General features: G+C 44.3%; 1 protein-coding gene across 6 annotated transcripts in view; it reads left to right on the forward strand.

The window, feature by feature from the left end:
• Positions 1-3680: 3680 nt before the first annotated feature.
• LOC124773493 (matrix metalloproteinase-24) overlaps positions 3681-18829 on the forward strand; it is a 162405-nt gene continuing 147256 nt past the window's right edge. For all 6 annotated transcript variants that reach the window (XM_047249407.1, XM_047249406.1, XM_047249408.1 and 3 more), the window contains exon 1: positions 3681-3964. In XM_047249407.1, the coding sequence (XP_047105363.1) occupies positions 3860-3964 (105 nt within the window). In that variant the 5' untranslated portion in view covers positions 3681-3859. The remainder of the gene's footprint in view (positions 3965-18829) is intronic.

Consider the following 18829-nt stretch of genomic DNA (forward strand, 5'->3'; position numbering starts at 1 on the left):
AACTGTCTGACAAATGCGACATTTCCCGGGTATTCACTTTGCCAATTTCCTATCAGAAAAGAAAACGAAAAGTGAGCTCTGTTTGTAGTGAATATCGAAAATATTTCATTCCCATGTATTCGTGAGAACGCATTTGAAATTACGAAACAGTCGTACAAAGAAATGTGCATAACGTACAGATGTATAAGTACAGTAACCCCATTAGGTAACGTGATCCCGGACAGTATTCTGGCGCCAACTACTTCACGTGTCTGCAACGCGGTTTCGTAAACGTCTCTATGGGAACGCCTCTTCATAGATCTATAGACGGCTACTGATTTCGCCTACAACCATTTGCGCTTCGCAGATGGAAGCTGTCAAAAGCGCTACCAGGTGTTTGGAATTTCCTTAATTTGACTCGACTGTACGATTGTCTTAGTAGTAAAGAATAAATGCATGATGCCGTAATTTTTCACGCATTTCAGCGTTTATGATGTCGTATCTCTTGAACTATGTGTCAAGCAATGATTTATTTGTGTAGTTACGTTCAGCGGCATAAGTGGGTACTGGAAATATATTGCGAATAGATATATTGCGAATAGACCCAGCAGCAAAGGCGTAATAAATCGACATACACGATGCAGTAGTCTTTCACGCATCTCATTGGTAATGGCGTCATAAGTCCTGAAATGCCGCCTGAACTGTGTTTGAATAAAGTAACGTCAAGGTTAAGCGTTTTGAAAACGGCAAGGAATTCTAGAAGTTACTAGCTTTATTTAACATATGACACATTTCATCTGCTTGCGGGAGGCGTGCTATAGGATATGCTAGAGGTGTGACAGCTAACATTTCAGCCATACGTCTCGGTACCTGCGTGCGAAAGGGCTCTTGGATTCCACTGCCGACCGGCTCGGTGGTTTTCTCCGCTTGGGGAGTGTACACAGTGTTGTCCTGACGTTTGTATCGTCAGAACTGAAATCCCCCTATTGAGGTGGCTGAACGGGTACCTCCTGAAAGCCAATAAATTGTGGGGGGAAAAAATCGGCCAGGTAAGGGCACACATTCACAGGCTGACTGTATCTAGTACCAACAACAAATCCGACACGGTTAGTGAATCCAGAAAGCAAACCAAAGCCTACGTTTTATTGGCAGAACGCTCAGAAAATTAACACGTCTACTAAAGAGACTGTCTGCACTATGCTTGTTCGTCCTCTGTTAGAGTATTGCTGTGTGGTATGGCATGCTTACCAGATAGCATTGACGAAAGACATCGAAAAAGTTAAAAGAAGGGCAGCTCGTTTCGTATTATCGCGAAATAGAGGAGCGAGTGTTACGGATACGAACGCGAATTGGGGTGGCAATTCTTACACCAGAGGTGTTTTTCTTTTGCGGCGAGATCTTGTCAAGAAATTTCAATCACGAGCTTTCTACTATAAATCCGAAAATATATTACTGTCGCCAACCTACGTAGGGAAAAATGATCATCGTAATAAAATATGAGAAACAAGAGGACCCGTGCGAAACTTTCGCACTTTTATAGTTTTAAATAATGACAGTATTTGGAATAATTATAGATGTTGGATAGGGGGACTTGTGCGAATGAAGAGAAAACATCTTTAAAAATGAAGCGAATAACGTAAAGTAATAACCATGAATTTATTATACGTCTTTATATGTATATTTTCGTGCTTTATTGCTTGTAATTTCTATCTTTCGACCGTAACATTTACATTTACTTGCTGCTGAAGAGAAGTTTAGTGAGAAATACGAATACAAAATACAAAGAAGTAAACAAATGCGAAATTTATAGGTTGGAACGTACAGTTCGCTTCTTTCCCGGTGCATCACTAAGGGCGCAAAAACCTCTAACTGTGTTTTGAGATTTTAATTGTACACTGTACTTTATGTAAACACGTTACCATGTGTTTGTTGTTTCGGAAAGTATATTCGCTTAGAAACATCACCTTGTACGACATGCAGAGGTAATGGACTACCGCAGTGATTAATGTTGTAAACAAATTATGCAGTCAATAAATACTTTAAAACAAATAAAATAGTATTTGTTACAAGATAACATGAAAAGGGAGTCTATTATTCATGATTAATAAGTTAGTTTTGTAAAATATAGGTATGAAGCAGGGCGTCCATGACGCCCATTTGCCTATCATAGTCAAGTCTCTTCTACGTTAAAATTTTCCACAAGTGATTTTAGCACAAATCGGTCTGCAATGTCAGAAGTCGGTTAAAATACCTTCTAACGATACCTCATTATTCCCTGTGCGATTAGTGTGAGTTGGGAAAAAGGGATGCTGACTTTTTTTAGAAATAATATATATGATCAGAGCTCGTACGGAAAGATTTAGGTTTTCATTTTTTCCCACGAGCAGTTAGAGAGTGGAACGATAGATAGATAGTCTGCAAGTAACTCGAAGAACCCTCTGCCACGTACGTACGTGTGAATTGTAGTCATGCAGATGTAGAGCCAGGAAACCATAGAAATTTGAGTAAGACAATTCACAAGAGGAAAGACCCTTAAAAATTTATTTTCCATGCGTAATGGGAAGTAACTGAAAGAAAAAGTATTTCTCTGTTACACGCTCGTGTAGTTATGACTTGGAGACCAATTTCACTGTCTTACTGCTTAGTGAAATAACGATGGCTGCGAGTGCACACTTCGAGTCTTTGCTGTGTAAATTATGATGTTATCAAAGTTCTGAGAGTTCGCTGCTTTCATTCTTGACGTAATTGTCTGACACATGCACTTTTCAGATTTTCAGATGTTATGTTTCTGCCTGAACTGGAGTTTCTCGGATGTCATGCTAAACAATGTACTGTTAACTTATTTTATTTGTTTTATGCGAGTAAATTATTTATATTAAAACATTATTGCATAATTTTATTGTTATTAATACTGAAGTCGTACTTTATGTGGCACCTCAAGTTATGTTTGGGGCGGTGGAGAGGGCGACACAGAAATAAATTCTGTTTCGCCCTAGAACTGAACCATGGATGCGCACCTGACTCAAACCATCTACAACAAGGGTGCTCAACCTTTTAGCCTACCTGGGTCACACTGGAAGAAGACAAGTATTTTTCGGTCACAAACAACATACTTAACACAGCTAACAATAACTGCTAAGAGGGGGAAAAAATCCGGGATGGCCCAACGAGAGAATAGCAACGTGTGGAAGGAGTTCCAGATGGAAAAAATTCAATTTATCGTAACTACACATAGAAGGAATTTTATGGAATTACTTTTTTTTATGGTCGTACGATTTTAGCCGCTTTGGTACATGCTTTCGGCCACGTGCGATCAGCGGGTTGGACGACCCTGCTCTAAGCCAAGAGGATTATGTGCAAAGAACTCGGTTATGCTTAGGATGATTTGCGATTGGCGAATGTGTTACTAAAATATAAAAAAAAGGACAAACGTAAGCAAATGTCGTGTGACGTGAGATTTTGAGAGAACCGGGAAGCTGAAGGGCGTCGTAAGGCCTGAAGATGCAGTCCACGAGTGTCCAGATGTGTTCAACGAATGCATTCGGAAGCTACGGAACCAAGTTCGAGGACGGAGTTGCGGCGGCGGTCGCCAGGCGGCAGCACGCTAGGCAGTCGCGTGATTGGCGGCCGCTCGCCCCCACCCGCGCGCCGTTCTGGGAAGCGGGACTTATGCCCGCAATAAAACGCGCGGGCGCGCGCGCCGTCACACCACTGTTGGGTTCGCGCCGCGGACAGTCGGCAGGTAGGGTCTGGGAACTGTCAGGCAGCTGGTCCACGGTAGCTTGGTAGTGGTACAAGAGCTAGGCGAGATTGCCGTGGACGACGCGTCTCGAGTGACCAGGACAGGACACACAGACACACGAGTGGTGCGGCAACCAGCATGTCGACCGCAGCGGCAGCGATCTCTGTGCTGGCGTGCGCCCTCCTCTGCGGAGCGGGACACGCCTTCCCCGTGGGAGGAGACATCTCGGACACAAACGCAATGGTGAGTACGCCAGCAGCTGCGGTATCCGTATGCAGGGCACTACGAAACTTCTCTCCGCCGCACTCACAGGTTGCCATACTTCTTATTTTCGCGCTACTCGTGAAGTAGCACTTTGAACACGAAACAAACAGTTTACAAGGGAAGGGTGCAGGCGTAGTTCTTACGCACGTTTAGGATATTTCCATTTCAGCGCTTGTAACGCATTGCAGTTTCTTCCATAAAAACTCTACTTGTTACGAGATGCTTTAATTTTATCTGAGCTGTCTTGGGTAAACTTTAACAAAATCAGTCGGCAACCTTCCGTTATACAGCACATTTCCTACAGATGTTATGAAACTAGCTAACCACTATTGCTTACTTTTTTCGAAACACTTACTTTTAAAAGAAGTATAAGGACACGTAAATTTTACATGTTTGTTTCATCTTCTTGATACAAAAACTTAATATTTGCAAATAAAAAAGTATAAAAATATGAATTTCCTACAGTATATATTGTAGACCACCCACTGTTTTGTGCTTTCCGTTTATAAGTATGTTTTTAACTTGCTCTTACAATTCTGCACTCTCTGTTACCGCTAATTACTACCGTAGCCTGCTGAAAGAATCCCTCGAAACATCCATAAATCATTAGTTTTACAGATTCTTGTTCGAAGACAAACAGTATGTCGGTCCCGCAGCAGTAAAAACGTAAAAGAAAAGGGATTGAGCATCTCAATATGTGTTTTATCTGCTTATGCTCTACACGTTAGTAAAATTTTCGTCAGGGCGGAGAAGACTGTGGAAATATTTCGGACATTTTTTCATGTTCTTTTTGGTAGGACATACAGTTCTTGACTTGGCAACAGCGTACAGTGATTGGAGAAATACATCGGAACCTTTACTGGAAAAAATGAAAACTGTCTTTTTTTCTTGGCAGAATATCTCTAAATTCGTTGACAGTAACAGATAATTAGACACTCAGGCCGGTACAAATAATAGTAATATCTCTTATAGGTGTATTTTCACTATCATTTGGAGGTATTTCGCACGACAGGCTGAACATTGTTGAGTGATGGATTCGCACGAAAGCGTCATATACGCATATGTTAATATAAAAAGTTTTCACCATCGCGCGCTTTAAATAGTTGTTTTGAAACCTGCTGAACATGAAAAGCTTTGAAAAATTTGTAATTATATAAGTTTTTTAGTTATTGTTTTGAGTAGAAATTAAAATGAGAACTGAATTAGGTATGTTACTCTCATGGAATAGCGTCAGATGGTCTGACTTTTTAGAAGAATGGTAAGACTAAAGTAGTTAAACTGCACTAAGTAGTCATTAACAACATTTTGTTGGACGTACGACTTTCTTTTATGAACACTGACCGCTGATTCGGCCCTCGAGGTACATTTTGCAAGACTGAGAACGAAGGAAACGTGCAAAGAATTTCACTTTTCTATTACATGACCCTCGATTGCTAACGAGTATAAGAAAATCAGGATACATTTAATGATTACATGTGTATGCATCTGTCATATGAGTTTTGGTATGCCGTCCAATAGCAAAGTTGCTAACAGACTGAGGGTAGCAGGTACCCGCCCACTTTTGGGCACCGCCGATGGCGCGATATCTGCATACAATGTGGCAAGGACATGTCGGGGCTGGGAGCCAGTCATGAACGAGCGGTCCTTAGCCGCGGTGAGATGACAGTCGGTCTGCCTTTTCGCAGCTGCCGCCGGCGCTCACGACGTGTCGCAAGCCGCAACGATGACGCACAGCCCGACACACGCAACGCGAGCCGGAACACACGCTTCCGTTTGTCAGCGCACGGAGATCGTTCCGGCTTCAATGGTCTAAAGCGTGACTCACCTCCTACTCGTAAACGGAGTTTGAACTTCCGCGCAAAACTCGCTCGGAATTTTCTCGGTCTCTGACACTCATTGCCATTACTTTAGAATTCGCTATACGGAAGGTACCACTCGTCGACATCTGTATCATTAAAGGCAGGGCTGAAAACCATAATCTCAAATTTCTTCCTTGAGTTGAGATAACTGTCATAACGAACGCATTGTTTCGCTCGGTACCAAAATACAGAACCAAAACGAGCATGTTCCTTAGTCATATATGTGTACGTTAAGCTCATGACATCAGACGTTCGCAAATAATAATTTCGTTCACTTACTATGGCAACAGATTACCTTAATTTCCATTACGTAAAGGTGAAGTGCCCTCTCTAATGACCTGGCGCGTTACCTGATCATCGCTAGTGAAGTGACAATTGTTGCATTTCCTTTGTTCATTAATAGTTTCTTCGAGCGCAAACGTCTTAAGGACAATATTTTATACAAGAAAATAAAAACCAGTATGTTTCGCAGCCGCTCACGGGGACCCATGATGGCAAGTCTCAAAAGATGCGACGATGATCCGTAAGAAAACAACGAATAAAATTTATCTATCTCCTAGACATAGCATTGAATTGGTAAGATGTATAGTTGCCGACGACAGCCTTTTGCGTCAGAAAAACATACCGGATGCATATAACGTGTTTAAATTACTAAATACTAATTAATTATTAATGTTTTGAACAAAGCATAAGCTTTGACTTGAAAAGATTTACTTCGTTTGCCTACCAGTTTCTAGATTTTCAATATTACCTCGAATCCGTGCTTTGTCAGCAGCTATTAATACGGTAACGATTTTTCCGAATCGCTTTTTCATTTCTCACTTTCCTGAAAAAATACTTTTGACTATTGGTGAACGATGCTCATACGATTTTTCTTCATCTTGGGTTCGAATAGTATTTTATTTCCGGGAACTACGTCTCGAAATTTCGAAGTAAATGTTCCTGTATGCCGGTGTATACGAAAATACAAACTATCATCATTTTTCACTCCCTTCAAATAGGAAATACGATTCATGTGAATAAATGTCAAATTATTTGCTTAAAAACACATGAATGCGCGATACTGTTTTTCGTCACGCTAAAAGCTTCTTTATCCTGGCAGAACTTCTACAGTACGCGACCGATATCTTCGTGATCCATTGGTAACTAGGCGCTAGTGTAATCCCACGTGTCACACGCTACTACTTCAGTGTTAACTGTTGTTCCTTCTAAAAAAATAGTTTCCTTACTTCTTTCGCTGTAGTCAGATGCGGGGACGTCGCGAAAAATATTGTTGTTTAAGCAAATCCTTGTCTTCTCACCTTTTTTATTAATGAACAATACAAATATGCATTAATTTTAACATTTTACTAGAGGTTTCTGATAGCTGCCCCTGTGTATAGGTTTTGCTTCACAAGATGACGTCTATTTCACTGGATACACTTCGTGAAAAACCTTTAGCAAAGGTGTTCAGGTTGCGTCCGTTAGCAGCAATATTGGAGAATGCTCTCTACCGCCGGCAGCCCGGTGAGCGTTCTCAATTGACGCCCAATAAATCTGCGTCAGAGCTCAGTTGTCGAAGCTGCCTGCCTTCTCTGCTCATTGGGAACAGATTTCTCAGGCGCCGTTACATCACACTGGTCAAAGCGCTTCTCAATAGGACAGCTCAACAAGACCGCAAGTCTGGTAATGTCGTTCCAAGATGGAAGGCTGGTGCTTAATCTTCAATCTACAACAGATAAGCGGAAGGCCGGTTCATGAGCGACGTACGAATTATTGCTTATCCACACTGCACCAACTTGAACATGGAATTTTCTTTATCTTATCAAATGACGTGGTAGCAAATCAGAAGGTTACGATATGCGTTTGTATTGCGTGACAGGTTTCGTGGAATTGGATTACTTTCATTTTCGAAACTCATACCGTCGAACACAGTCACACACTTTACATTCGAAGCAATAGAGCGTAGTAAACATGGGATTTAATTACATTCCTTCAGAGCTATGATCACTTCTTCATTTCCTCTACTGAAGAAGTGCTCATAGCTTGAAGGTATGGAGTTTAGAGTCCATGTTTACTACACTTTTTAGCTTCGAATGATCGTTCCTGTCATCCATGAATACAGACCATTCCTCTAGCGACACCTTGTAATCAAGAAATATTCAGCTTCCTCTACCGCTGTCTTTTATGTAACACGCAATGTTATAGCTCGCATTCATAAACCACGCGCAAGGTTTTTCATATTCTCTCGCTCGCTCCTTGCGAACTGTTAGTCCTACATAAAAAGATTCAACAGGATCTTCCTGTACGAAATTTAAAGTAGTGAAATATTGTACTGAGACACGCTTTCACTAGAGGCCGTAGTTTTTGAGTTATTCAAGAAAAACGTAGGAAAGTGACCTTCAGACACACCCCCACTCCCACACTCGGCTCGCACCTGTCAGGATTTCTAATGTGTTGTTCATGGCACTCCTCCTTGCCACTGTTAAAATGTTTCCCATCTTCTAATTTTTTGGTTTTCATTGAGTTGCCTTATTACGCCACTGGCTTAGTCGGGAACTTAGAACTTGTAAAACTGACTTTTGTGTAAATTTTACGTAACAGTTTTGCCAGTTTTAACACCACTGCATCGTTGTATTCGTCCAGCCTTCTGACTATGAAACTACTGTGCTTTTAGGGGTTAAGTTTGGACGAGCTGGCAACGTTATTAGTTTTATCAAGACGTTTACAAAAGTCGTTTTACGTTCATCACATTCAAGAGCACGGTTGATTTAATAATGTTAACGAAGTAGTCGAATGCTGGCAGGATAATAGCCCAATCGACAGAAACGAAAGGAGGTCGAATATCGGGAATAGTTCGTGTAATAGGGAATTTTTGTACAGTGATAGGAGGGAGTGCCACGAACAACATACCAGAAATCCTGACTAGTTCAGTGTAAGCTGGAGGTGCGTTTGAGCGTCACTTTCGTACGCTTTTCTTGAATAATTCGAAAACCATCGTCTCCAGCGAAAATGTATCCAAGTACAAAATTGACCTACATTAAATTTCCTACAAAAAGAATTTGCTCATTTTCTTTCTGCGGGACCAATAGTTTGCGCCTAGCGAGCCAGAGACTATGAAAATCTCACGCGTGATTTATGAATGCCAGCTATAACATCGCGGGCTGCATAAAACGGCGTCGGTAGGGGCAACTGAAACACCCTATTGTAGTATTGTAGTAGGTAGCGTTATAATAATTATGTCGTGTGACGAGGACCTCCCGTCGGGTAGACCGCTCGCCTGGTGCAAGTCTTTCGATTTGACGCCACTTCGGCGACTTGCGCGTCGATGGGGATGAATGATGCTGATTAGGACAACACAACACCCAGTCCCTGAGCGGAGAAAATCTCCGACGCAGCCGGGAATCGAACTCGGGCCCTTAGGATTGACAGTCTATCGGGCTGACCACTTTTTTTTATTTTCATTTTTTGTTCGCTTTAGTTCGTTTAATCTGCTCGGGGCGAACGTCGTAAGACATCCATTTAAGATCGTTGTTGATCTGTTAACTCAGTTTTTTTATTACAGAGGGCACATTACCCTCTGACCGAACACGCTGAGCTACCGTGTCGGCACCACTCAGCTACCGGGGGAGGACGTAGGTAGCGTTAAGGAAATGTTAATTTCAGTGTGCTGCTTGCCCGTCGAGAAAGAGGCGAGGCTCCTTAACGCTGCACCTCTCTTCCCTCTGCAGTAGACCATTAGCCAGGCTGCGCTCCCTTGCTTACGGTGCCATCATCCCCTGCGAAGTTGTACTGTGCGTGTAGCGGATAATATACCAGTTGAGGCCGCCTCGACTGCCGCTGACTGGTGTGCAGCAGGTCCCTCAGAGTGGTGCTGGGGAAGGGCCGCGAGCGCAACACGTGCTGGACGGGCTCGCTGCGTGATGTACGCGTCTTTTTGCTGCGTGACGTGGGATTGCGTTCGGGCGCGGCGCCAGCGCTGGCGCGGCTTGTCTTGCTGCTGGCTCGCCTCACATCTGCAGCGTACGGGCTGGGCAGGAACTGTACTCTCTCTGTCTCTCTCTCTCTGTATCCTCACTCTGGTGGTGGGGCAACTGGCCTTTCAGAGAGAAATAAAGCCACAGGTTGCAGCTGCGCTATTGTGACAGCCACACTCGGCGTCCAAAGAGAAAACGCTGTCCAAACAGGTAAGAAAAATTCCGGGTCAACACAAGACGAAACTCTGTCGACGACAGAAAGAGGAGTGTAAATCAAGGTGGCAAATTAAGCGTGTAATGAATCTTTCACACCACTGCTCAGTCTAGGCTGTGTTGAAACATTTATATTAAAATTATCAGCCGGATCTGTACCCCTCTTGCACTTAGTGGGAAATACAACAACGTTGCCCGATTAAGGCAAGACTCCGTATTGACACACGGTTTGTCTGCCAGAGATTTCAAATCACATCTGTAAAGCGTATTGGCGAATCGTAACTGGGACTCGGATCTGGGCAAATCACGTGCTTTACGAAACCACAATCTTCTATCTGCGTCTGTCTTTCTGCCAGAGCGTCAACATCCACAGTGCAGCTTTTTGAGTCGACATTACTTCGTCCTGTAAATCACTGTCTGCCAGTGTGGCCGAGCGGTTCTAGGCGCTTCAGTCTGCAACCGCGCGACCGCTACGGTCGCAGGTTCGAATCCTGCCTCGGGCATGGATGTGTGTGATGTCCTTAGGTTAGTTAGGTTTAAGTAGTTCTAAGTTCTAGGGGAATGATCACCTCAGATGTTAAGTCCCATAGTGCTCAGAGCCATTTGAACCATTTTGTAAATCATTCAAGAGCTGTCTTTCTTGGTCAAAGATGTGGCATGGAATAACCCGTTATGTTGGAAGAAATAACCTGGCATTCGTCAGGACATATGAGTGAAATGATCGTTTGGCATTGTTGGCCGGGATGTCCCAGTCACGTTCGGCCCCCAAGTGTAAGTCTTATTTCATTCGACGCCACATTTGGCGACATGCGGCCGGCGATGAGGATGAAATGATGACGAGGACAACATAACACCCAGTTTCCGAGCGCAGAAAATCTCCAACCCGGCCAGGAATCGAACCCGGGCCCAGTGCATGGGAGGCAAGCACGTTACTACCCAGCTAAGCAGGCGGACGTCAGGACATATGGCAGGACACTTGAAACACCTAACAACTTTTAATTTATCTTGTGGAAAGTATTTTCGACATAGTATCCTGATAGAACTAATAACAATGTGTAAACGTTTTCTTCAAAATTCTGAATTGTCAACACTTTCGACTTGTAATCATTATTTGACATTTTATAGCCTTAGTAGACATTTATGAGAGGAAGCCACAAAGCCGCCAAGCCATCAGCATATGACGGAGAAATACTTGTAAGTTTCATGTATGCCCACCGTATGCTGGTGGCTTGCACTTAATCAAGTCAATGGTGGAAAATAATGATTACGAGTGGAAAAGGTTGTAATTTCAGAAATTTTATACGGGTGTGGTAACTGCCCGAATAAAAGTAAAAGGCTATGTTTACTACTACAATTCGTACCTATGTGTGTAGGCTTCTGCGGCTCTTGTCATCTTCAGTAAAACTTCTCCGCCTCAAGTATCATAGACCAACGTTTCGGCGATTCTTTGCAAGTGGCCATCATCCGGTTGGTTAACGTAAATCCAAATGCAACAGAGACTGAAAAGTTCACCTGTTTAACAACATGAGGACGCAGTCATATTTTCGGAATACCATGATTAGACATCCGCTGTTACTCAGTCTATAATTCTCTGCTTATCATATCTCTAGAAGACGTGATGAAATTCTATGAATTCCATTCTCAAGAAAATGTATGAAACACAGAGTACCTGTGTGCAGAGGCAGACCAACAAGACACTACCGTGAGACGGAATACTTGACGTTTTCCCGCTGTAATGACTATTCCATAGAGTTTTGGAACTGTTCAAGGATGACACTGACATCTTGCCGACTTATTTCGACTGAAAATGAGGCAGCGATGTTCAGGAGAGAAACTGGTCTGGCCAAGTTGTCAGCCGAACCGAAGTATTGTGGAAAGATATCGACGTCATCCGTCTGCAGCGGAGAAACCTTACATAACAAGACACAGTACTAGCAAAAAACAGGCGCGAACTGACGTGGCTCCGTGCTTAAATACCGGGACGCTTGGTTTAAGCCTCTTTCCACCCGCACCAGTTGAAATGTCCCCTTAGAAAAATTTATGAATTACTTGCGCTGATAAAACTCTTACGTTATTTGATTTTCAAACAGCTGAACAGAACTGAAAGTACTCAGACATTTCTCTCTTTACTTATTCTGATCAACACTAAACTGACATACAATATTTTTAGCGCAACGCAATCTGATTTTCAATAATCCCTACAAAAGAATGGCCCTGACTAACAATAACCTATACCTTTCATGAATCACTTACCTCACAAAAATCATCGTTACTCGAACTACTGCAATACAGCGAGCGCCAATACTGCCACCTAAAAGATTCTAACTACTGAAGGCACTAACTACTGATAGGCACAGTTAGCAAATGAAAGATTTTGATAGAGAACTAACAATGCATTTACCTTAATAATGTTCAAAAGTCATCATATATATATCAGTTCATGATATCCAGTATTACAAATTTACTCTTTCTGATGGACACACGTCCAGATTGTCCGCTCTCAAAATTGTGCCATCTCTCTCCCCACATCCACCACCGCTGGCGGCTCACCTCCAACTGCACAACGCTACGGGCTGTTCACATCCAACTGCCCAACACTACAATAGCGGATATTCCAACAATGCCAACCATCCACAGACTGCACACAGCACAGCCAGTGATTTTCATACAGAGCGCTACGTGGCGTTACCGACATAAAAATCTAAACAGCCTACTAAACTAAATAATACAGTATTGTGGTTGACGATCCTACAGCTGTCGAAATATTTTTCGAAACAGATTCGCTGAGTTGCGAATTATTGTAGCATAGTCTGTATTGGGTGTGGTTAGAGTATCTATTGGTAACATATGAAAATTTGTGCCTGACCGGGAGTCGAAGTCGGATATCCCGCTTATTGCGAGCTGTTGCCTTAGCTTTAGGCTATCCGTGCACGCTCTTCGTACCCACCCTAACTTCCATATGTGACGTTTTCTACTTGAGGATGTAGAGAACAGAACATGTGGAAGTTCAGGTGCTCGGATAGCCTAAATCGTAAGGCAACCGCTCGCGATAAACGGGAAATCCTGCTTCGACTCCCGGTGCGGTACAAATTTTCATAAGTCACCAGCGGGTAGTATAGCCATACCCAATAGAGCTGATGACAAAAGAATTCCCAGTTGAGCGAATGTGATTCGCACACACACACACACACACACACTTTGCTTTATCACTTCAAGTGAGTTCTAGGATGACGTGTCTAATGACCTCCGTATCGACGTAACGTTTCTCTAAAAACCTCCCCCTCTTGTCGTAACTCGATCTCGGATTTGCACGATTCTGCGCTTTTGGCCGAATCGAGAAAACGGATTTGCTGGAAGACCGAAGGCCTTCTCGCCCTCTGGAGGTTGGAGGGTGCCGTCACGCCCCGTCGGACAGCGCCAGCGCCTTGCCGACCTTCGCAGCTCGGCCCTCTTTACAAAATCCGCCGGCCGGCTTTCGTTTTGCAGCCGACCGTTTCCCCGCGATTACAGCCGCCGGCTTTTCTCTTTGCCGCCGGACCACTGCTTTCCGTTTTAGCCTTCACGGCTGTCAGCGCTCTGCTCGTGCATCGGCAGGTGTTGACAAACTCCGCGCGGGAGAAAACATCCCACACAGACCTCGCTCACCGCTGCCGTGCCGCCGCGCCTGGGAGGGAATCGTTTCCGAAGCGGAGACGAGGTGGGCCGCTGGAGGCAGAAGCCAGATCGTGAGAAATGTATCTGGCGTTACTATCTAATCGGGTCAGATAGGTGCTTATCTGCTGCTGGCTCCGACATTAACGGTGGAACAATCGGGACGTAGGATTCGTCGCTCAACTGTGCTTAACTGCTGCCTGCTGCAGCGAGTGGCAAAACGCAATTGGACTTGCAGAGATTTGCAAGTAGTTACGTGATGTTTCTGACTTCTTCTTCATCTTAATCCCGTCTAGTTCAAATTCAAATGGCTCTGAGCACTATGGGACTTAACATCTGAGGTCATCTGTGCCCTAGAACTTAGAACTACTTAAACCTAACCAACCTATGGACTTCACACACATCCATGCCCGAGGCAGGATTCGAACCAGCGACCGTAGCAGCTGCGTGGTTCCGGACTGAAGTGTCTAGAACCGCTCGACCACACCGGCCGGCAATCCCGTCTAGTATGGGGTCTCCTGTACTCAGGACAAGGCACATTAATTTTTCACTAAAAAAAAAAAAAAAAAAGAAAGAAAAGAAAGACTCACCACGAAGGTATTATCCGAATGGGACGGAAATCAGTAAATTTGATGTACGTGTACAGACAGCCAATGATTACAGTTTTAGAAAAATTAGATGATTTATTCAAAAGAAAGAGCTTCACAAATTCAGCAAGGCAATAACGCGTTGACAAACTGCCTGTTGTCTTCTGTCTCGGGTTGTTCGACTGACGCTCATCTGATGATTTTTCTGATGTTTCGCCAGCACAAGTGGCTGGAGGTTGAAACTTTGACAATGCCAGACACTTGCGCTGGCGAATCGTCAGAAAAATCATCAGACGAACGACGGTCGAACAACCCGAAACTGAAGACAACAGGCAGTTCGTCAAAAAAATTGTTCAAATGGCTCTGAGCACTATGGGACTTAACTTCTGAGGTCATCAGTACCCTAGAACTTAGAACTACTTAAACATAACTAACCTAAGGACATCACACACATCCATGCCCCGCCCGCATCTCGTGGTCGTGCGGTAGCGTTCTCGCTTCCCACGCCCGGGTTCCCGGGTTCGATTCCCGGCGGGGTCAGGGATTTTCTCTGCCTCGTGATGGCTGGGTGTTGTGTGATGTCCTTAGGTTAGTTAGGTTTAAGTAGTTCTAAGTTCTAGGGGACTGATGACCATAGATGTTAAGTCCCATAGTGCTCAGAGCCATTTGAACCATCCATGCCCGAGGCAGGATTCGAACCTGCGACCGTAGCGGTCACGCGGTTCCAGACTGTAGCGCCTAGAACCACACGGCCACTCCGGCCGGCAGTTTGTCAACAAGTGGCCACAAAAGCCTTAACAGTTTTGTAACAACGCGTTGGTCCACATCTGCACTGAGAGTCAGTTTCCAGTCCGCGCACGAAAGGAATGTTTCGTCCAAATGTAACTAGATTTTACTGCAATTTTCGTCGGACTGGAGTTCTTGGAACGTCACTCTATCAGCACAGCAGGAGCAAAACGAACGCAATACGAGATCTGATATGTGTTAGAGAACGCAGGCAGTGGCTGCGGAGCGTGACACGGGCTGTTGAGTCAGTAGAGCCGGCGCTCTGCAGTTGGCAGTGGCGCCGTCCCTTCGTTGCCAAGTCTTCTTCATTACGGAGGTTCCCCTTGAAAAAGATGTTGGCCGAGTCCCAGCGACGACGCAGCGCGACTGGCAATGAATGAGACACGGCGCGGTGCTCACAGCTGAGTCCGCACCAGGCTTCGACGCTTTCTACAAGGGCGTACAGCGTTGACGACGATCATGATGGTGATGACATAGGTATCAGTGCGTACAGAGCTTCGTTAGCAGGGCTCTTGCAGAATATGAAATAAATGCTTAGTCAGGTTAAAATCTTCCCTCGCAACCAATATTCTTGGGAGTAAAACTAAACTCCGTCCAACAGGCCTCGTTAGGCCCAACAGTACCGACCGATCGCCGTATCATCCTCTGCCTACAGACGTCCCTGGATGCGGATATGGAGGGACATGTGGTCGGTACACCGGTCTCCCGGCAATTGTCAGTTTTCGTGACCAGATCCGCTACTTCTCAACCCAGAAGTTCCTCCATTGGCCTCACAAGGGTGCTTGGCTACAGCGTTCGGCATACCCGGACGGTGATCCATCTAACAATGGAAGCCAAGTCCAACAGCGCTTCACTTCGGTGATTTGACGGAAACTGGGATTACCACTGCGCCCGGGACGTTGGCATTTCGGGACAGTGGACACATACTAGAGATTTGGCAACGACAGTACATTCAGTGACTGCTTATCAATATCTTAATATGAACAATAAAAATTTAGCATGGGTGGGTGCATGTCTACGATCAACTTCATACCCTTTTCTTGCGCTTAAAAAAAACTGAACGTCGACCTTGCACAATACACAAAATGAAACGAGAATTAACGGGTAAAATGTGCTACGGGTTATTCCCTGATCCGCATGGCTGTTTGACCGCTAACGACGGGGCAAGAGCCACCTGCCGTGAGAATAGATATTTAGGTTTCCTAATCAACAGATGGATCACTATAATAGTGGGAAAACCTTACAAAAAATCACTCTAAGGCAAAAAAAAAAAAAGAAACGACGCACCACCAAGGAATTACGCGTATACGAAGGGAACGGAAATAGGCAGATGTGATGTACATGTACACACAAATAAATGATTACAACTTCAGAAAACTGGGCGGTTTATTCAGGAGAAAGAGCTTCGCAAATTGAGCAAGTCAATAACGCGTAGGTCCACCTCTTGCCCATGTGTTTGCACTGATTGATAGAATGCGTCACCTGACACGTTTTCGCTGGTCGTCGGGACTCAGTCTGAAGCGAGACTCAGCACTGAAGACAATTCTACTGCAGTCAATAAGATTCCAGGCCGAAGACGTTGTCTGGAGACGACATGGACGTCAGTGGGACACCAGACCTGTCTGCCACACGGTCCAGCAACAACTAGCGGCGGTCTGGATTGCCACTTAATTTCATATCAGGACCCCTTTGGTCGTCACCTGTAACACGCTTACAGCACAGTGCTCGATGATACTCTACTCCCCGTTTTGTTGCCCTTCATGACAAGCTATCCTCAGCTTACGTTCCAGCAGGGTAATGCCCGCCCGCAGACAATGAGAGTTTCTACTGCGTTTCTTTGTGCTTGCCAAACCCTCCCTTGGCCAGCAAGATCGCCGGATCTGTCCCCAATTTAGAAAGTTTGGATCGTTATGGGCAGGGCCCTCCAACCATCTCGGGATTTTGACGATCTAACGCGCCAATTGGACTAACCCATTTTTGTCTTGCTCAATTTTTGATGCTTTTTCTCTTGAAAACATCACATACAATTTTTCCGAAATTTTAATCATTTGTTTGTCTGTACATGCATATACATCTAACGATTTCCGTCCCATTCGGATAATTCCTTCGTGATGTGTCGGCTTTTTTTGTTTTTTGTAGAGTGTACAACACATCGCAGAGATCTGAGATTAAACTCAGGCATTTTTCCCCACAACATCTCCACCTCTTTCCGACCAAATTCTGTCGAAAAATTTTTATTTTTTTCTCATCGAGATTGGAAACTCGGTTGTGGTATGATGTTTTCGTTTCCCTTCTATACTTCCAACACATACTACGTATGTTGGATCTTTTTCACGAACAGCGAAGGGACTAAGAACTGTGAAGGTGAGAAGAGTACTTCTTTCTTTCTGTCTCGACATCCAAGTATGTTATGTCGTAATGGAAAGTGAAGGAACGTCTCACTTAGCATGACACAGACCTAAGACGAGGAGGCATTCAGCGAGAATAATGTACAGCAGGAAGTGAGGTCAGCCCGCAAAACTACGCTTTTAACTGACTGCTACATTGTCCGCAACTTTCTCGACCGATAACGGGGAGCGCCAGCGGCAGTGAATCACGCGTGTAGCTCGCAACAGGCGGTAGATAACACGGGGAAATTGGACTGACGCGACCAGGAACTCTACCACAACACCTCGTAACTTTGACAAGGACATACCTTGCAAATCCTGTCATTGCCGTTTGCTTCGCGAGCTTAGCGGGTAGCGGTAAAGGGCTTCCATGGGTCGGACGTAGAGATGGACAAGTGAAACTGGCGCATGATCTTCGTTGTCGAGGCACGCATCATTTCCGGAAGCAGAGTCTGTGCCCAAGGCAGGGTCGAAGGCCGAGGTCCTGTGTCCTTCCGGGATTGCCATCGGCCCACGCGTCTCGGACGCGTCCTGAATCGCTCAGCGAGCCCGATATAGCGTCGCCGCTTCAGCATGGCGGCCGCTATGTGAACTCTGCGTTTTGATTAAGAATGAGGTATTGTTCTGCAACAAGATCGCTCAATATTCAAGCTCTGTGTGACCAGAACGGACGATTTAAGGCGACAGAAACACTACCTTCATCATTTTGCTTTCTACATGTAATATAGGAACTTCGACATTAGTTTTTAGAAGTTTTAGAAATGAACAAAGTAGATTACTATGTCGCATGAAATAAAAATAGTCACAACCAGTAGTTGCGTAACTGTTCTTCACGGTTACAATGAGTGTAAAGACAAAAAGTCATTAGCAGGTTACATTGGTGCATGCTTCACGTTATTCTTCTGATTGTTTATGTAACTTTCACGAATAGACATCGTGCATCAGTTGTATACAAAGACTTTGTAGAAGATGCCGATACGTTACTGATTCATTATTTTTTCAATTAGTTGTTGTCTGCACCCATTTAACTGTTGATGTGTCTCCAAAAGTTTAGCATAGTGACACCGGACTCACATCACGCCACGCTGCACACGGTTGACGTACTGAGTGGATATAGGTCGCTCAGTTACATGGTTACTGATGTGAAATGAGTCACATCATTTCTGCCTCACAGAGTCTCTATAGGCAACCTACTTCGATCTCTTCTAATTTTTCATTCAAAGTCTAAGGCACGCTTTGATTTCATCCTTTCGACTTTCTCGTTCCACGTTACTCCAACTCTTTCTCATTTTCTAATTTTCTCCTTTTCGCAGTATGGCTTGCTTCAACATTAAAATATTATAACGAAATTTTAACTATTGTGTTTGGTGTTAGACTGGTAGCTGTCTTATCTGCTTTAAAGATG

Source organism: Schistocerca piceifrons, chromosome 2, assembly GCF_021461385.2.
Source record: "Schistocerca piceifrons isolate TAMUIC-IGC-003096 chromosome 2, iqSchPice1.1, whole genome shotgun sequence".
In the NCBI taxonomy this organism is placed as follows: Eukaryota; Metazoa; Arthropoda; class Insecta; order Orthoptera; family Acrididae; genus Schistocerca; species Schistocerca piceifrons.